The sequence below is a fragment of the Bufo gargarizans genome, chromosome 2 (assembly GCF_014858855.1).
Source record: "Bufo gargarizans isolate SCDJY-AF-19 chromosome 2, ASM1485885v1, whole genome shotgun sequence".
NCBI classification, from domain to species: domain Eukaryota; kingdom Metazoa; phylum Chordata; class Amphibia; order Anura; family Bufonidae; genus Bufo; species Bufo gargarizans.
The window spans coordinates 427523816-427544854 of NC_058081.1; the positions used below are offsets into that span (position 1 = coordinate 427523816).

Genomic DNA, 21039 nt, shown 5'->3' on the forward strand with positions numbered 1-21039 from the left:
TCAGTGCCTCCCAGGGGAGGTCTCCTCTCATGTAGATCTTCTCTGTCATCATCTTCTCCATTCTGTCTGGACAGCTTCTCTCAGCCGCCTCGTCTCTGCAGAGTGTGACACACGGACATCTTAGGTTCCTCACTTTTCTGTACCCCCAAATACTTTCCTGAAGAAAAATAAGAGTCATACAGATAATCTTCCCCATAGTAATAGTGCTCCTCATAGTCCCACCAATAGTAATTCCCTTATAGAATGCCCTCATTAGTAATACTGTTCCCTACAGTGCCCCCAACAGTGATAGTGCTCCCCAAGAGTGCCTCCATTAGTAGAAGAGCCCTCCAGTAATAATAATGCCCTTATAGAGCCCCCAGTAGAAATAAAACCCCTAGTGTTCCCCCAGTGGTAATAAAGCTATCTACAGAACCCTCGGTAGTAATAAGGCTCCCACAGTGCTCTTAGTAGAAATAATGCGGATATCCCTTCTATAGAGCCCCAGTAGTAAAAAGAACGCCTAATGTGCCCTGAATTTAAAATGCCCCCATATTTATATTGCCCCCTACTGTTATAATGCTCACCCTGAAGTGCCTGAGTATTTATATCGCCCCCTACTGATCACATAACCTGTGATACATATGGTCATACCGAAAGAGGGATACCAAATATGTCTATTTTTACAATCTTGATTGTATTGACTTTATTAGGGAAAGGGGGCATTTTTTACACTTGAAACTTTTATTATTATTTTTTTTAAAACACAATTTTTTTGTATTTTACACTTTGTGCCTCCTATAAGGTTATACAAGACCTTTGAAGGACATTGAACTTATTTTTTTTTACTGCTAATTTCTCCTATCCGTTACAGGGTGCCCCCAGAGAGGCTGTACAGTACTACACCTCACTGCAGACCCACGATAGCTGGGGCCAGGGCAGGCCTTGTGCCTTCTCCATGGCGCCCTCCCCCCCAGTAGCTGGACCAAGCGTGGTCTTTGACCAGACACCCTGACTTTTACAGTCAATGGGTGGTCAGCAACTGGTGCTCATTTACAAGCTGTGGGGGTGACGTACCGTTATCTTCCTGCCACTATTTAGAAACTGCAGCAGTGGCGCATGACTGCTGAAACCAATCACTGCCCTCAGCATTACACCAGAGGATGGGGATTGGCTGCAGCAGTGGCGCATGACTGCTGAAACCAATCACTGTCCTCAGCATTACACCAGAGGGTGGGGATTGGCTGCAGCAGTGGCGCATGACTGCTGAAACCAATCACTGCCCTCAGCATTACACCAGAGGATGGGGATTGGCTGCAGCAGTGGCGCATGACTGCTGAAACCAATCACTGTCCTCAGCATTACACCAGAGGGTGGGGATTGGCTGCAGCAGTGGCGCATGACTGCTGAAACCAATCACTGCCCTCAGCATTACACCAGAGGATGGGGATTGGCTGCAGCAGTGGCGCATGACTGCTGAAACCAATCACTGTCCTCAGCATTACACCAGAGGATGGGGATTGGCTGCAGCAGTGGCGCATGACTGCTGAAACCAATCACTGTCCTCAGCATTACACCAGAGGATGGGGATTGGCTGCAGCAGTGGCGCATGACTGCTGAAACCAATCACTGTCCTCAGCATTACACCAGAGGATGGGGATTGGCTGCAGCAGTGGCGCATGACTGCTGAAACCAATCACTGTCCTCAGCATTACACCAGAGGATGGGGATTGGGTGCAGCAGTCGCCTACTGGCACCTCTCCCTCAGGGACCTTTGGGCAGCTCTCTATCCCGCCCTGGGTCTGCATTGTTAATGGCCCACTGTACTGAAGGTGCAACCCTTTACAATGCCGACCGACTACGGGTTCTGCCACACGTCCTGGCGCTTTGGATGCAGCAAGAAAGAAAAAGTGAGGTTTATACAGAACAACATAGTCGTGTTTATGGTGCGTTATCTTCCAGGGATAAACGCTATGTCGATGCTAAAAACGAAGCAGCACCGCCATGTGTAGCAGCGCCCTAGTCTTCCGGCACCGCACTACCGCTTTCATCAGAGCGCCACAGGCCGGCACGTGACTGGACCCATGACATCATCACAGGTCCTTCTACCCAATAGCAGCGAGAAATGTCCCTGGAAGAGACCCGTAGCAGTGACTGGGCGGAGCTGCTTGCTTGTTTTCCTGTGATGGACTGCTAGCCCCTGAGTGGACTTCAGGTTTAGAACTTTTGCGTTCACAAGAGGTCAGTGACCGTGGCAGCGTATGTCTCCGGCAATTGTGGAAAAATGCGCTCTTCACCTATGTATATTCATTACAGCAATGGCTTAGGATCACTTTCTTCTCACAGCTGGCGGTACAGTGGCTTAGGGTTCACTACCCTCTCACAGCTGGTGGTACAGTGGCTTAGGGTCACTGCCCTCTCACAGCTGGCAGTACAGTGGCTTAGGGTTCACTACCCTCTCACAGCTGGCGGTACAGTGGCTTAGGGTTCACTACCCTCTCACAGCTGGTGGTACAGTGACTTAGGGTCACTGCCCTCTCACAGCTGGCAGTACAGTGGCTTAGGGTTCACTACCCTCTCACAGCTGGCAGTACAGTGCCTTAGGGTCACTGCTCTCTCACAGCTGGCAGTACAGTGCCTTAGGGTCACTGCTCTCTCACAGCTGGCGGTACAGTGGCTCAGGGTCACTGCCCTCTCGCAGCTGGCGGTACAGTGGCTCAGGATCACTGCCCTCTCACAGCTGGTGGTACAGTGGCTCAGGGTCACTGCTTTCTCACAGCTGGCAGTACAGTGGCTCAGGATCACTGCCCTCTCACAGTTGGTGGTACAGTGGCTCAGGGTGACTGCCCTCTCACAGCTGGCAGTACAGTGGCTCAGTGTCACTGCCCTCTCACAGCTGGTGGTACAGTGGCTCAGGGTCACTGCTTTCTCACAGCTGGCAGTACAGTGGCTCAGGATCACTGCCCTCTCACAGTTGGTGGTACAGTGGCTCAGGGTGACTGCCCTCTCACAGCTGGCAGTACAGTGGCTCAGTGTCACTGCCCTCTCACAGCTGGTGGTACAGTGGCTCAGGGTGACTGCCCTCTCACAGCTGGCAGTACAGTGGCTCAGTGTCACTGCCCTCTCACAGCTGGTGGTACAGTGGCTCAGGATCACTGCCCTCTCACAGCTGGCAGTACAGTGGCTCAGGATCACTGCCCTCTCACAGCTGGTGGCTCAGGGTCACTGCCCTCTCACAGCTGGCAGTACAGTGGCTCAGTGTCACTGCCCTCTCAAAGCTGGCGGTACAGTGGCTCAGGGTGACTGCCCTCTCACAGCTGGCAGTACAGTGGCTCAGTGTCACTGCCCTCTCACAGCTGGTGGTACAGTGGCTCAGGATCACTGCCCTCTCACAGCTGGCAGTACAGTGGCTCAGGATCACTGCCCTCTCACAGCTGGTGGCTCAGGGTCACTGCCCTCTCACAGCTGGCAGTACAGTGGCTCAGTGTCACTGCCCTCTCACAGCTGGTGGCACAGTGGCTCAGGGTCACTGCCCTCTCACAGCTGGCGGTACAGTGGCTCAGGGTCACTACCCTCTCGCAGCTGGCAGTACAGTGGCTCAGGGTCACTGCCCTCTCACAGCTGGTGGCACAGTGGCTCAGGGTCACTGCCCTCTCACAGCTGGCGGTACAGTGGCTCAGGGTCACTACCCTCTCGCAGCTGGCGGTACAGTGGCTCAGGGTCACTGCCCTCTCGCAGCTGGCGGTACAGTGGCTCAGGGTGACTGCCCTCTCACAGCTGGCAGTACAGTGGCTCAGGGTCACTGCCCTCTCACAGCTGGTGGCACAGTGGCTCAGGGTCACTGCCCTCTCACAGCTGGCAGTACAGTGGCTCAGTGTCACTGCCCTCTCACAGCTGGTGGCACAGTGGCTCAGGGTCACTGCCCTCTCACAGCTGGCGGTACAGTGGCTCAGGGTCACTACCCTCTCGCAGCTGGCGGTACAGTGGCTCAGGGTCACTGCCCTCTCGCAGCTGGCGGTACAGTGGCTCAGGGTGACTGCCCTCTCACAGCTGGCAGTACAGTGGCTCAGGGTCACTGCCCTCTCACAGCTGGTGGCACAGTGGCTCAGGGTCACTGCCCTCTCACAGCTGGCAGTACAGTGGCTCAGTGTCACTGCCCTCTCACAGCTGGTGGTACAGTGGCTCAGGGTGACTGCCCTCTCACAGCTGGCAGTACAGTGGCTCAGGATCACTGCCCTCTCACAGCTGGCGGTACAGTGGCTCAGGGTGACTGCCCTCTCACAGCTGGCAGTACAGTGGCTCAGGATCACTGCCCTCTCACAGCTGGCGGTACAGTGGCTCAGGGTCACTGCCCTCTCACAGCTGGCGGTACAGTGGCTCAGGGTGACTGCCCTCTCACAGCTGGCAGTACAGTGGCTCAGGGTCACTGCCCTCTCACAGCTGGCAGTACAGTGGCTCAGGGTCACTGCCCTCTCACAGCTGGTGGCACAGTGGCTCAGGGTCACTGCCCTCTCACAGCTGGCGGTACAGTGGCTCAGGGTCACTACCCTCTCGCAGCTGGCGGTACAGTGGCTCAGGGTCACTGCCCTCTCGCAGCTGGCGGTACAGTGGCTCTGGGTCACTGCCCTCTCGCAGCTGGCGGTACAGTGGCTCTGGGTCACTGCCCTCTCGCAGCTGGCGGTACAGTGGCTCAGGGTCACTGCCCTCTCGCAGCTGGCGGTACAGTGGCTCAGGGTCACTGCCCTCTCGCAGCTGGCGGTACAGTGGCTCAGGGTCACTGCCCTCTCGCAGCTGGCGGTACAGTGGCTCAGGGTCACTGCCCTCTCGCAGCTGGCGGTACAGTGGCTCAGGGTCACTGCCCTCTCGCAGCTGGCGGTACAGTGGCTCAGGGTCACTGCCCTCTCGCAGCTGGCGGTACAGTGGCTCAGGGTCACTGCCCTCTCGCAGCTGGCGGTACAGTGGCTCAGGGTCACTGCCCTCTCGCAGCTGGCGGTACAGTGGCTCAGGGTCACTGCCCTCTCGCAGCTGGCGGTACAGTGGCTCAGGGTCACTGCCCTCTCGCAGCTGGCGGTACAGTGGCTCAGGGTCACTGCCCTCTCGCAGCTGGCGGTACAGTGGCTCAGGGTCACTGCCCTCTCGCAGCTGGCGGTACAGTGGCTCAGGGTCACTGCCCTCTCGCAGCTGGCGGTACAGTGGCTCAGGGTCACTGCCCTCTCGCAGCTGGCGGTACAGTGGCTCAGGGTCACTGCCCTCTCGCAGCTGGCGGTACAGTGGCTCAGGGTCACTGCCCTCTCGCAGCTGGCGGTACAGTGGCTCAGGGTGACTGCCCTCTCGCAGCTGGCGGTACAGTGGCTCAGGATCACTGCCCTCTCGCAGCTGGCGGTACAGTGGCTCAGGGTGACTGCCCTCTCACAGCTGGCAGTACAGTGGCTCAGGATCACTGCCCTCTCGCAGCTGGCGGTACAGTGGCTCAGGGTCACTGCCCCTTCCCAGCTGGCATTTGGAATGTACTGGTGGTTCTTCTTTATATCCTGTTAGCCACTCGATGTAGTAAATGCTGCAGTGTTTGCATCCTACGCATTATCTAGCTGCACACCCGATCCTGGCTATGGGGCTCTAATTGTGTAGTGTGAGAGGGCCACAATTTACTTTACATCTGGACTGTTCATGTGTGGCCATTAGTTCTGGCATGCTTTTTTATTTCAGTCAGGTACAGCCCTGGGAAAGCAGGTGACAACTTGACATCCATTGTGTAACTCAGTAGGTGAGGCTCTATGCTGCATGCCTGATGCTATCATGGATCCTGGTCTGTGCTAATACATTGCTGTCAAGTCCAGAATTAGGCCTTAGGGCTTATTCAGACGGCCGTATGCTATCCACAAAAATGCGGATCCGTTTTTTTGCGGATTAGATGCTGACCCATTCACTTCTATAGGGCCCTTTTCTATTCCACGGTTCGGCAAAACAAATGAAACATGTCCTATACTTGTCTGTGAAAATCAGTCTATGGGTCTGCAAAAATAGTGAATGCTATCAGTTTTTTTGCAGATCTTTTTTTTTTTTCCGGATCCGCAAAAAAACGGATAGCATTCAGTATTTTTACGGACAGCATACGGCCGTGTGAATGAGCCCTTATTCACAGTCAGTGATTTTGAGCTAAAACCAGGTGCGGCTCTAAACACAGAACAGGAGCAGATCTTTCCCTTATACCTTATGTCTGTGGAGGCTCCAGTCCTGGTTTTGGCTCACAACTACTGATGGAAATCACTGACAACAGTCAGTCAGCCTCTGGAGTTTTACACTGTTATTCACGCTGCAGGCCATGGATGGCGTTGGGGCAGAGCTCGTGTTGGCTGGAGAGGGCAGATAGTACTGTCACCCAGCTGGCTTACATACCGAGAATTGGAGGTGGGGGTCCATGTTTACATATGCCTCAGAGGCTCCGCTAACACCTCTATTTACCGCATCGTTTTTTTCTGGCATAACTGTAGACACATCAGTGAGAGCTGATGAATCTCAATATAATTCAGTGCAGTCAGAAATGTAGATGTGAACACATTATCATGTGCCTTCAAGGGCCGATTGGGAGCTTAAGGCCCCTTTCACACGGGCGAGAATTCCACACAGGTGCGATGCGTGAGGTGAACGCATTGCACCCACACTGAATCCGGACCCATTCACTTCTATGGGGCTGTGCAGATGAGCGGTGATTTTCACGCATCACTTGTGCGTTGCGTGAAAATCACAGCATGTTCTATATTCTGCGTTTTTCACGCAACGCAGGCCCCATGGAAGTGAATGGGTCTGCGTGAAAATCGCAAGCATCCGCAAACAAGTGAGGATGCGGTGCGATTTTTCACGCATGGTTTCTAGTAGATGATGTTAGTAAATTGATTAAAGTCAATTCACTGTATTATTTCCCCTTATAACATGGCTATAAGGGAAAATAATAGCATTCTTAATACAGAATGATTACTAAAATGTGGCTTTAGGGGTTAAAAAAATAAAAAATAACTCACCTCATCCTCTTGTTCGAGCATAGTCTTCTTTCTTCTTCTTAAAGGACCTGCAAAAGGACCTTTGATGACGTAATTGCGGTGACGTCAGCGCAGGTCCTGCTGAATGAAGATAGAAAGATTTTCTATCTTCATTCAGCAGGACCTGCGCTGCCGTCACCGCGCTCACCACGTGGTGAGCACCATTACGTCATCAAAGATCCTTTTGCAGGTCCCAAAAGAAGACGATGCCGGCTGCGCAATCAATTGGATGAGGTGAGTTATTTTTTTTTTGTTTTTAACCCCTTAATCCACATTTTAGTAATCATTCTTTGTTCAGAATGCTATTATTTTCCCTTATAACCATGTTATAAGGGAAAATGATAAAATGAATAGAACACCTAACCCAAAGCCAAACTTCAGTGAAGAAGTCCGGGTTCGGGTCTGGGTACCACATTCAGTTTTCTCTCATGCGCGTGCAAAACACATTGCACGCGCGCGGAAAAAACTGAACATCCAAACGCAATCGCAGTCAAAACTGACTGAAATTGCGTGCCTACTCACGCGGGTTTCCCGCAATGCACATGCGATGCATCCGGAGCAAATCTGGAGCCCATGTGAAAGAGGCCTAAATTGACAGAAGTCAGGGCCCGAAATACTGCCCCAGCAGAACCAAATACACAGTGCAGCACAAAATACTGCCCCAGCAGAACCAAATACACAGTGCAGCACAAAATACTGCAGCCCCTGCAGAACCAAATACACAGTGCAGCACAAAATACTGCAGCCCCTGCAGAACCAAATACACAGTGCAGCACAAAATACTGCAGCCCAGTGCAGCACAAAATACTGCAGCCCCTGCAGAACCAAATACACAGTGCAGCACAAAATACTGCAGCCCAGTGCAGCACAAAATACTGCCCCAGCAGAACCAAATACACAGTACAGCACAAAATACTGCCCCAGCAGAACCAAATACACAGCGCAGCACAAAATACTGCAGCCCCTGCAGCAGCATTAAACTTTATCACCGTCCAGAGAATAGCAATACAGTTAAATGCAGGAGGGCACTGTCTTCTGCCAGCCACCCAGGTGCATTAGTAGCAGATGTTCTTAGTATTAATTACTGCTGAGAGCATCAGTTGTTATGGCTGGCCGGTGGCCGTGGGAAATTTCTCTGTAGGATCTATGGCCAGTCTGTATATTGTGAGGACTTATGTCAGTTTCCCGGACTGGCATACCAATTTGTAGGTTTTCACTTTGGCTTTCACATAATTTTTTTCTATTTTGCTCTGCTTTTGAAGGTTCTGCTTTCTCTGCAACTGCACTTTGACAGGGCCAGGTGTTTTCAAAGTGGAGAGGGTGCAGCAGGTACGGACAGAGCAGAGCCTCTAGGTGTAATGGCACCGCCCCCGTTGCTCCTAGCGGCTCATTTGCATATATTAACATTTCTTTTTTCACAGCAATGCGGGCACATATGAACATGAGACAATTCTGCTGACAGATACCCTTTAATGGATTTCCTATTTTGTTGGGAAACTGGATATGAATTGAATGTGTAAAATCAGCTGAGATGACGTATACTGCTCTGTGGTTTGTAAAATAACAGAAGTCTCTGGTGTAATGTGACAGGCGCAGAGGAAGCATACCCGAATCAAGATGGATGAACGGGCCAACTTAATGAATATAATGAAGATTACTATAAAGGTCTTGATCCAGTCGGCTCTCAATCTGGACAGAAGTCTGGATTCTGATTTCCCTCCGCTGCAGCAGTTTTTCTTTGTGCTGGAGCACTGCCTGAAGCATGGCTTAAAAGGTAAACCCTGTCCTGGACACTGGGAGATCCACAGTGTGCCCCAAATCACCGATTTTTACATTGGACTAGTTGCAGATTTTGAGGGTGGACCATTTGAACAAGGCCTTACAGATCATTTACATTGTAAAGATGTCAGTGATTGAAGATACAGTTCCTGTGGACGTGACATCTCTGTGTTAGTCCACGTTCAGGCCATGCTTACATGTGTGGTCACGGCTCTGTTCGGAGCCCCTGTCTGCATTACATCACTTTTGATGGGAAGAATAGCAGATGGATCTTTTGGATGCTGTTTGATTTTATTTTTAACCCTGTGCCATTATTGATATTAAAAGAAAAAAATCAGATATCATATCGTACATGACAATACCTTTCTCACAAACCTCACAGAGAACCAGTGATCTCCCCATTCATTGCTCTAATTGCTCTGCTAAATTTATTTCAAGCTGACAGCTCGGGGGTGTCCTAACTCTGGAGCATATCCTTTCTCCTACAGTTCTTTACCTGTAACTCCCACAGCTTCGAACAGATTATATAGTTGGTGACAGTTGAAAATTTAAACTGAGCGCATGTGGCCACCTCAGTGAGGTGGATGGAGAAATAAGAAAAATCAAACAGCAGGTGGTGCTATACAGATACATTTTACTTATTGACTAGCTTAGTGGCTATACAAACATTGGTATTGCATGCAATTTCGAAAGTATTCAGGTACTGGTTGGAATAATATAGGACATTTTTCGTGGCACTACTTTAACCCCTTAATGACCACCGGTACGTATATTTACGGCGGTCATTAAGGGTCCATACACCCGGCCGGCACCCCCATAGAACTGCCTATTCTTGTCCACAATTGCGGACAAGAATAGGACATGTTCTATTTTTTCCAGAGCCGCGGACCGGGAGATCGGAGGTGCGCTCCGGAAATGCGGATGCGGACACCACACTGTGTGCTGTCCGCATCCATTCCTGCCCCATAGAGAATGAATGGGTCCGCACCCATTCTGCAATTTGCGGAACAGATGAGGACCCATTTTACGGACATGTGAATGGACCCTAATTGGCTTTATTCTAGGCCACCGCTTTTTACGACGGTCTTCATTAAAGGGGTTCTCCTGGAAGTAGGAAAATGAAAATACTTCAATATTATTTTATAATAAATATATTCCCAAATACCGTTCATTAGTTATAATGGCTCATTTAATCTAGGGAGCAATCATTAGGGGAAATAAAATGGCTGCCGTCTGATTAGTACGCACAGAACCTGTCCTAATCGCACAGGAGCACAAGTTACTTCATAACACTGAGCTAAAGAGCTGCCTCATCCTGTTCTCTGCTCTACTTGTCAGGAATTGGGATCCTGAATACAGGTTAATCTCTGTGAGAATAGAGAGGACGAGAAAACTTGAGAGGATAATGAGCATCAGCACTTGTATGCAGTTACCATTACCACAGCCCCACATTACCACAGTCTGTCATGTCCGTCCTCTATGTACTACTTCACCTCATGAACTAAATTCCTGAGGGATTCAGCTAAAGTTCTTATCAGTTGTATTCAAGGAGGTGAATGAGGCAGCTCTTTAGCTCAGTGTTCTGAAGTAACTTGTCCTGCTGTGTGATTAGGACAGGTTTTGTATGTACTAATAGGACAGCGGCCATATTGTTTTCCCTGATGACTGCTCTCCAGACAAAACGAACCATTATAAATAATGGGAATATGTTCATTATAAAGCAATATTTAAAGGGGTTCTGCACTTTCATTTAACTGATGATCTATCCTCGGGATAGAGCATCAGCTTCTGATCGGCGGGGGTCGACACCCGGGACCCCTGCCGTTCAGCTGTTTGAGAAGGCAGCGGCGCTCCAGCAGCGCCTCGGCCTTCTCACTGTTTACCGCCGGGCCGCCCCCCCCCCCACTGACGTCACGACTAGTATCAACTAGCGTGGGCGCGACTATGCTCCATTCAAGTGAACAGAGCTTAGCCCCGCCCAGGCCAGTTGATACAAGTCGTGACATCACTGGGCCTGTGGTAAACAGTGAGAAGGCCGCGGCGCTGCTGGAGCGACGCTGCCTTCTCAAACAGCTGATCGGCGGGGGTCCCGGGTTTTGGATCCCACCGATCAGAAGCTGATGATCTATCCAGAGGATAGATCATCAGTTAAATGAAAGTGCAGAACCCCTTTAAGTGTTTTCATTTTCTTAATTTCCGGAGAACCCCTTTAAGCACTGCACAGGAGGTCTTCAGTGTAGTGGGGAGCGGGGGCTCAGCTCTCGCATAAGAGGTGGGCTCTTGCTCTAATGGTCTGGACCAGTAGGAGCACCATGCTATTTAACCACTTAGATGCTGTGGTCAGTAGTGGTTTAGAGGAATGGAGATTGCATGGAAGGTGGGGACCCAGGGAATGCCCAGGCCTGTCTGCAGTATATTCCTAGCAGTTTGCGCCTCTCTGGCACAGCCTGCTGGTTACACTCAGTATAGCACTGACAGGATAATACCGTACATTTGTACTGCATTAACAATACAAATGTACTATAGAAGTGAATGGTTAAAAAGCTTTTTTTTTTTTTTTTTTTTTTTTAATTTTTTTTTGTTTGGGTCAAAAAAAAAATGGTTTTGGTAAAAGTTATAGTGTTTACAAACTATGGTACAAAAATGTGAATTTCTGCTTTTTGAAGCAGCTCTGACTTTCTGAGCACCTGTCATGTTTCCTGAGGTTCTACAATGCCCAGACAGTAGAAATACCCCACAAATGACCCCATTTCGGAAAGTAAACACCCTAAGGTATTCGCTTTTTATTTTTTGTCACAAGTTAGCGGAAAATGATGATTTTTTTTTTTTTTTTTCCTTACAGTCTCATATTCCACTAACTTGTGACAAAAAAAAAAAACTTCCATGAACTCACTATGCCAATCATGAAATACCTTGGGGTCACTTGTGGGGTAGTTATACTGCCCTGGCATTTTAGGGGCCAAAATGTGTAAAAAATGGCCTGTGAAATCCGAAAGGTGCTCTTTGGAATGTGGGCCCATTTGCCCACCTAGGCTGCAAAAAAGTGTCACACATGTGGTATTGCCGTACTCAGGAGAAGTTGGGGAATGTGTTTTGGGGTGTCATTTTACATATACCCATGCTGGGTGAGAGAAATATCTCGGCAAAAGACAACTTTTCCCATTTTTTTTTTTTATACAAAGTTGGCATTTGACTAAGATATTTATCTCACCCAGCATGGGTATATGTAAAATGACACACCAAAACACATTCCCCAACTTCTCCTGAGTACGGCGATACCAGATGTGTGACACTTTTTTGCAGCCTAGATGCGCAAAGGTGCCCAAATTCCTTTTAGGAGGGCATTTTTAGACATTTGGATCCCAGACTTCTTCTCACGCTTTCGGGCCCCTAAAAAGCCAGGGCAGTATAAATACCCCACATGTGACCCCATTTTGGAAAGAAGACACCCCAAGGTATTCAATGAGGGGCATGCCGAGTTCATAGAAAAAAAAAAATTGGGCCACAAGTTAGCGGAAATTGATTATTATTTTTTTTCTCACAAAGTCTCCGTTTCCGCTAACTTGAGACAAAAATTTCAATCTTTCATGCACTCAATATGCCCCTCAGCGAATACCTTGGGGTGTCTTCTTTCCAAAATGGGGTCATTTGTGGGGTGTTTGTACTGCCCTGGCATTTGAGGGTCTCCACAATCATTACATGTATGGCCAGCATTAGGAGTTTCTGCTATTCTCCTTATATTGAGCATACAGGTAATGAGATTTTTTTTTTTCCGTTCAGCCTCTGGGCTGAAAGAAAAAATGAACGGCACAGATTTCTTCATTCGCATTGATCAATGTGGATGAAAAAATCTCTGCCCCAAAAAAAAAAAGGAGGGGAAAGGCATCTGCCAGGACATAGGTGCTCTGCCCAACATCCATACCCACTTAGCTCGTATGCCCTGGCAAACCCGATTTCTCCATTCACATCAATCGATGTGGATGAATAAATCATTGCCGGGATTTTTTTTTTTTTTTTTTATATATATATATATATATATATATATATATATATATATATATATATATAGGATCCATAAAAGAAGTTCAGGCAGCACTCCTGTCGTTTACTCAGCTATAGCTGTGTGGTGCCAGCGGTGGTCCCTCGATTCAGGACTTAAAATAATGAAGAAAATCCGCAGCACTCCTTGAAGTATAGAAAAAATGTGTAGTTTATTCACACATGTCAAATAAGACAACGTTTCGGTTCTCTCACAGAACCTTTTTCAAGTCAACCTTGAAAAAGGTTCTGTGAGAGAACCGAAACGTTGTCTTATTTGACATGTGTGAATAAACTACACATTTTTTCTATACTTCAAGGAGTGCTGTGGATTTTCTTCATTGTTTTACGTCCTGAATCGAGGGACCACCGCTGGCACCATACAGCTACGGCTGAGCAAACGACAGGAGTGCTGCCTGAACTTCTTTTATGGATGTATATATATATATATATATATATATATATATATATATATATATATATATATATATATATATATAAAGTGTTTGCCAAAGCATATTAACAGCGCCGCCTCCTCAGCTCATAAGCCTTGGCAAACTTATCTTTTACTGCAAAGGAGAAATCTCGTCTTGCAGCGCCTTATACACCGACTTTTGTGTAATCTGACAGCAGCGCAATGCTTCTGTCAGAATGCACATCAGTGCGGCAGCTAGTCGATCGGTTGGTCCACCTGGAAGGTAAAAAAAAACAAAAACAAAAAAGAAAAAACCAGGCCGCAAAGCAATAATTTTATTAACTTTATAATAACTTTTGAACAGAACATATAAACTTTAACTTTTTGAACTGAACGTTAACTTTTTTGCTTACTGGTGATATATATATATTTTTTTTTTACCTTTTTATAGGTCAAACCTCTCCTTCCCCATGGGACAATGTGCAAAGCGCAAATCGCCCAAAGATGTGGCGAAGTACATTATGCACTTTGTCCCAGGTGAAAGGAGAGGTTTGCAGCAGCTGTGTGTGAGTGGGCCCTAATAGCCCTGTGTGCCTGTCCTGGTGAGATGCAATCTCTATGCTAGGTGTACCTGTGTGTGGTACTTCCGGAAACACTCTCCAAAGCATAGGGCAGAGTGGTCAGGGTAGTCAGGACAGAAATAGCGGGTGTCATGCCTTATTCCACTCCTGCTACAGACACATCTTTTTCGGGGTGACGCTTGGGTTGAGGTACCAGCAACGACATTGGGGAAATGTCGCTCGTGTAGACGGCTCACTACACTGGTGGTTGGGGCCACGGAACCTCCTGGGTACAGGAGGTTCACGATGATCTCTTCCTGAAATTTGAGGAAGGATCCTGTAGCCTTACTGTAGAGAACAAAACTATTATATACAGCCAAATGAATTAAATATACAGACACCTTCTTATACCAGCGTCTGGTGCGTCGGGAAACTAAATACAGAGATAACATCTGGTCATTGAAGTCCACCCCTCCCATGAGCAAATTATAGTGGTGGACACAGAGGGGCCTTTCAATTACACTGGTTGCTCGCTCAATTTGGATTGTCGTGCCTGCATGAATGGAGGAGACCATGTAAACGTCACGCTTATCTCTCCATTTCACCGCAAGCAGTTCTTCGTTACACAAGGCAGCCCTCTCCCCCCTTGCAAGACGGGTGGTAACGAGCCGTTGGGGGAAGCCCGCGCGACTAGTTTGTGCGGTGCCACAGCAGCCAATCTGTTCTAGGAACAAATGCCTGAAGAGCACGGCTCCAGGGTCTGATCTTTTCCCTCATAGATCCGAAATTTGTGGGTATAGCCTGTGGCCCTTTCACAGAGCTTATACAATTTGACCCCATACCGGGCGCGCTTGCTTAGGATGTATTGTTTAAAGCCAAGGCGCCCGGTAAAATGTATTAGGGACTCGTCTACGCAGATGTTTTGCTCAGGGGTATACAGATCTGCAAATTTCTGGTTGAAGTGGTCTATGAGGGGCCGAATTTTGTGGAGCCGGTCAAAAGCTGGGTGGCCACTGGACAGGAGGTGGTGTTGTCGCTAAAGTGCAGGAAACGCAGGATGGCCTCAAATCGTGCCCTGGACATGGCAGCAGAGAACATGGGCATGTGATGAATTGGGTTCGTGGACCAATATGACCGCAATTCATGCTTTTTGGTTAGACCCATGTTGAGGAGAAGGCCCAGAAAATTTTTTAATTCGGAAACTTGGACTGGTTTCCACCGGAAAGGCTGGGCATAATAGCTTCCCGGGTTGGCGGTTATAAATTGTGTGGCATACCGGTTTGTTTCTGCCACGACTATGTCCAAGAGCTCCGCAGTCAAGAACAGCTCAAAAAATCCCAGGGCCGAACCGATCTGAGCTGTCTCAACCCGAACTCCAGACTGGGCGGTGAAAGGGGGAACTAATAGTGTGGCTGAAGTTGGGGACTGCCAATCGGTATTTGCCAGCACCTCAGGGATTCTAGGGGTCTATGGGCCTGTCTGTGCGGTGGCTGTGACAGGGTAACTACTGCATGTGCCACCGTACCAGCTTCAACTGCCCTTCTGGTGCTCGCCACTTCACCATGTTGTACGGCAGTGCTGGTACTAGGTCCAGGGAGGGCTGCGCTGCTGGTGTATGCCTCACCACGTAATCCGACAGCGCCAGCCCCACTCTGCTGCCCTTGAAGCGGATCTTGCGCAACCTGTGGTCTAGCGACACGGGGCCGGGTACGCCTGGTGCTATCAGGGACCTCAGTCTCCTCGTCTGAACTTTGTGTCAGACTGCCACCGCTTTCTACAGGTTCATATTCTGACCCGCTAGATTCATCAGATGAGGGTTCCCATTCCTCATCCGACTGGGTCAGAAGCCTGTAGGCCTCTTCAGAAGAATACCCCCTGTTTGACATTTGGGCTACTAAATTTAGGGGTATTTCCTGAGACTACCCAAGAAAAAAAGCAAGCCTGTCTTACAAATGGGAGGCTAGCGAAGTACCGTAGGCCGCTGCGGTTGATAAAAATATCAAAACTGATTTTTTTTTATCGCCGCAGCGCTTGTAAAGTGATTGTGCAGTGATCAAAAAATATATTTTTTTTTGTCACTGCGGCGGGGCGGGCGTGGGTGAACGCACGTGTGGGCGACCGATCAGGCCTGATCGGGCAAACACTGCGTTTTGGGTGGAGGGCGAGCTAATGTGACACTAATACTATTATAGATCTGACTGTGATCAGTTTTGATCACTTACAGATACTATAAAAGTACAAATGCTGATTAGCGATACCTAACCAATGGGCCTAAACTATCCTAAAACCTATCAGTCAATACCAGTGAACAAAAAAAGTGACAGTTTACACTGATCACTTTTTTCCTTTCACTAGGTGATTGACAGGGGCAAGAAGGGGTGATCAAGGGGTTAATTGGGGTGCAGGGGGGTGATCTGGGGCTATGTGTGGTGTTTGGTGCTACTCACTCTGCTGAGACCAACCGACCAAAAGGACCAGCAGAGGAGCAGGGAAGCCATTTAACACATTATATTTACAAATATAATGTGTTATCTGGCTTCTGATTCGTTTTTTTAAAAATCATTGGCTGGCAAGCTGATGACGTGACCCCCCTCGAACTATTGCCCGCCCGCGATGCGCATGCGCGGGCCGGCTAAGCGCGTCGTCTTGCGAGATGACGCATATATGCGTGACTCTGTCTGGGACTGCCGCCTCCGGACCGCGATCCTGCGTTAGGCGGTCCGGAGGCGGTTAACTGCAGACTCAGCTTTAATTTGAGTGTATTTACATCCAAATCAGGCGAACGGTGTAGGAATTACAACAGTTTGCATATGTGCCTCCTACTTGTTAAGGGACCAAAAGTAATGGGCCATAATACTAATAATCATAAATTAAACTTTCCCTTTTTAATACTTGGTTGCAAATCCTTTGCAGTCAATTACAGCCTTAAGTCTGGAATGCATAGACATCACCAGACGCTGGGTTTCATCCCTTGTGATGCTCTGCCAGGCCTCTACTGCAACTGTCTTCAGTTTCTGCTTGTTCTTGGGGCATTTTCCCTTCAGTTTTGTCTTCAGCAAGTGAAATGCATGCTCAATCGGATTCAGGTCAGGTGATTGACTTGGCCATTGCATAACATTCCACTTCTTTCCCTTAAAGAACTCTTTGGTTGCTTATGCAGTATGCTTTGGGTCATTGTCCATCTGCACTGTGAAGCGCCATTCAATGAGTTCTGAAGCATTTGGCTGAATATGAGCAGATAATATTGCCCGAAACACTTCAGAATTCATCCTGCTGCTTTTGTCAGCAGTCACATCATCAATAAATACAAGAGAACCAGTTCCATTGGCAGCCATACATGCCCACGCCATGACACTACCACCCCCCATGCTTCACTGATGAGGTGGTATGCTTAGGATCATGAGCAGTTCCTTTCCTTCTCCATACTCTTCTCTTCCCATCACTCTAGTACAAGTTGATCTTGGTCTCATCTGTCTATAGGATGTTGTTCCTGAACTGTGAAGGTTTTTTTAGATGTCGTTTGGCAAACTCTAATCTGGCCTTCCTGTTTTTGAGGCCACCAATGGTTTACATCTTGTGGTGAACCTTCTGTATTCACTCTGGTGAAGTCTTCTCTTGATTGTTGACTTTGACACACATACACCTACCTCCTGGAGAGTGTTCTTGATCTGGCCAACTGTTGTGAAGGAGGTTTTCTTCACAAGGAAAGAATTCTTCGGTCATCCACCACAGTTGTTTTCAGTGGTCTTCTGGGTCTTTTGGTGTTGCTGAGCTCACCGTTGCATTCTTTCTTTTTAAGAATGTTATGCTATTTCTCTGATGGGTTTGTTTTCTTTTTTTCAGCCTAATGATGGCTTGCTTCACTGATAGTGACAGCTCTTTGGATCTCATCTTGAGAGTTGACAGCAACAGATTCCAAATGCAAATAGCACACTTGAAATGAACTCTGGACCTTTTATCTGCTCATTGTAATTGGGATAATGAGGGAATAACACACACCTGGCCATGGAACAGCTGAGAAGCCAATTGTCCCATTACTTTTGGTCCCTTAACAAGTGGGAGGCACATATGCAAACTGCTGTAATTCCTACATCATTCACCTGATTAGGATGTAAATACCCTCAAATAAAGCTGACAGTCTGTAATTTAGGGTACTTTCACACTAGCGGTTTGTTTTCCGGTATGGAGTTCCGTCACAGGAGCTCAATACCGGAAAAAAACTGATCAGTTTTATCCTAATGCATTCTGAATGGAGAGCAATCCATTCAGGATGCATCAGTTCAGTCCCCCTTATGTTTTTTGGATGGAAAAAATACCGCAGCATGCTGCAGTTTTCTCTCCGGCCAAAAATACTGACCACTTGCCGGAATGCCGAATCCGGCATTAATTTACATTGAAGTGTATTAGTGCCGGATCTGGCATTGTGTTCCGGCAAAACGTATCCGACTCCCCGGTCTGCACATGCGCAGACCTTTTAAAAATGCTAAAAAAATTAATACCGAATCAGTTTTTCTGGATGACACCGGAGAGACGGTGAACGTTATAGAAAAAAAAAATTGTAATATTTTTTTTCTTGTTCGTCACCCAAAAAAAAAAAAAGCAATTAAAAAGTGTTCTATACCCCAGAATGATACTAATGAAACGTACACGCTGAAATCAAGCCCTTACAAAGCTCTGTACAAAGAAAAATAAAAAAGTTTTGGGTCTTGGGAGGCGGCGATGCAAAACCTCCCAAACATGTAACGATAGGTCCAGATTGATATATCACATAACCCCCTTTCTATTGGAGAAAACGGAGATGAGTTTAATATGGCAGATTTCAAAATGGCGGGCAAAAACGTTTTCTCCAATGACTGACTATTTTCATACAGTGGAAGTTAATTTTCTTCAAATGACATCAGTTAAAAGGGTGTGTCCAGATTTTTGCCTCACCCTATATATGTTATATAAATCTCCACGGCACTTCCAGAAATAATATGCATATTCTTTTCCACCAGATGCAACATTTGTTTTCATGGTGGTATTGTATTGCGGGAGCGGTACGATATCCACCATATTATGAGGTCCATAATGGTGTCCTCTAGGTGCAATAACTATAGCATATTTGTGCTGAAAAGAGTCTGATGACAGGACAACTGTGCATGACATGACACACTGTCTCATTACAACACTTTGTACAATGTCTCCTTTAAGTTTCTTTCATGTTGTTCTCCCCTTTGATGTGCGGTGATCGCTGTGGTTATTGGACACCCATGGATAGTGGTGTCTGTCCTCTCGCCTACGTGTGTGCTTCCCCTGGCACCGGGACGGGATATTTGAATCTCTGGAGAGTGTGATCGTGTGATTTGATTATGTCCCGCGACCGCCTTCTCCGTACATCATGAAATTACGTAGATTGTATACAGAATCTCCATAGTGATTGCGGTCATGTGATGTAGTTGGAGCACATGATCGCCCCTCGCTGCTGTGGTCACTTCCTCACATGCGTATTCTGGACATGGAGATGTTACATGCGAGACTCCATGCTGACCAGGTATAATCCCTTCATTCAGTAATTCTGTTTTTATTCTAGCACATATGGAATGTCACAAATGTTTGCACTTTATTGATTATGTGTCATTATTCACTTTGGCATATTTTCAACATATAATGTAATTTATGAATGAATTCACTGTATTATTGTAATATCAGTGTTTGTTTGCTATATGAATGTAGTATCATATAATGTTTTGAGCACTCTTGCACTTTATTAGTTTATTATCTTAATTGTCTCCTATTTATACATGCACCATTATTGTTATTGCTTGAGAAAGGTCCATTGAAAGGACCGAAACGTCGCATCTGGTGGAATAAAATATATACGTTATTTTTGTAAGTGCCGTGGAGTTTTTCTTTTTTTTTATGTATTTGGTTGGTGGATTGCACCTTAGCCACTCCTATTTTTCAGTCTTGATTGCGGTGCTGCCCAGTGTTATATATATAATATATAAAATATATACATACATTTTTAATAGTACATTTTCTTTTTTTGCAGTTAAAAAGAGCTTCATTGGCCAGAACAAATCCTTCTTTGGTCCTTTGGAACTGGTAGAGAAGCTTTGCCCTGAGTCACTTGACATCTTCACAAACATACGCAATCTTCCGGAAATTAAGTAAGCAAGCAAGTTTTTCTCATACTGAAGCTTTGTGTATTCCAGACAGTTTTATCTGGCGTAATATAGGGGGATATATTATTAATCCGTTTTTCTCACAGGGTGTTCTTTTCAATTTTAAAATATAACTACCGTATTTTTCGCCGTATAAGACGCACCGGCGTATAAGACGCACCTAGGTTTTTGGGGAGGAAAATAAGAAAAAAAATATTTTGAACTAATTGTGGTCTGTGGGTGATGCACTGTTATGGGGATCTGTGGATGACGCACTGTTATGGGGGATCTGTGGGTGACACTTATAGGGGATCCTCTCTGGATGGCGCTGTTATGAGGATCTGTGTATGACAGTTATGGGGGGGATCTGTGGATGACACATATATAGCATCTTATGCTATGTGTCATCCACAGATCCCCTCCATAAGTGTGGGGGTCGCATTTGCTTTTATAATGGGGGTGGGGGTCGCATCTGCATTTATAATGACAGCGGGGCCCGTGCAGTGACTGTATTCTACTACACGGGCCCCGCTTACTGTACAATCATATCCCTAATACCGTAGTTAATTGTTGTGTGCACTGCATGTAAAAGCATAATGAGCGATGATGAGCGCTATTACTTACAATTAGAAGCGCTTGCCGTTCGGAGCAGGGAGGAGGGAGGAGGCAGGAGGCAGGCCGGGAGGACGGGCGCTGGCAGTGTGAGTCATCCGTCATGCGCCCACGCCGCCTGCTTCATTCATGAAGCAGGCGGCGCAGGCGCGTGACGTATGACTCACACTGCCAGCGCCCGTCCTCCCGGCCTGCCTCCTCCCTCCTCTCTGCTCCGAACGGCAAGCGCTTCTAATTGTAAGTAATAGCGCTCATCATCGCTCATTATGCTTTTACATGCAGTGCACACAACAATTAACTACGGTATTAGGGATATGATTGTACAGTAAGCGGGGCCCGTGTAGTAGAATACAGTCACTGCACGGGCCCCGCTGTCATTATAAATGCAGATGCCGCCCCCAGCCCCTCCTCCCTCACAGCTGATATACCCGCCGCACGGCATCGCGGCGGGTGTATCATTGAAAACTAAGCAA

At 47.6% G+C, this 21039-nt stretch overlaps 1 protein-coding gene across 2 annotated transcripts in view; it reads left to right on the forward strand.

The window, feature by feature from the left end:
* Positions 1-2069: 2069 nt before the first annotated feature.
* LOC122928258 (RUN and FYVE domain-containing protein 1-like) overlaps positions 2070-21039 on the forward strand; it is a 139666-nt gene continuing 120696 nt past the window's right edge. For both annotated transcript variants that reach the window (XM_044280916.1, XM_044280917.1), the window contains exons 1-3: positions 2070-2220; positions 8607-8790; positions 19843-19960. In XM_044280916.1, the coding sequence (XP_044136851.1) occupies positions 8634-8790; positions 19843-19960 (275 nt within the window). In that variant the 5' untranslated portion in view covers positions 2070-2220; positions 8607-8633. The remainder of the gene's footprint in view (positions 2221-8606; positions 8791-19842; positions 19961-21039) is intronic.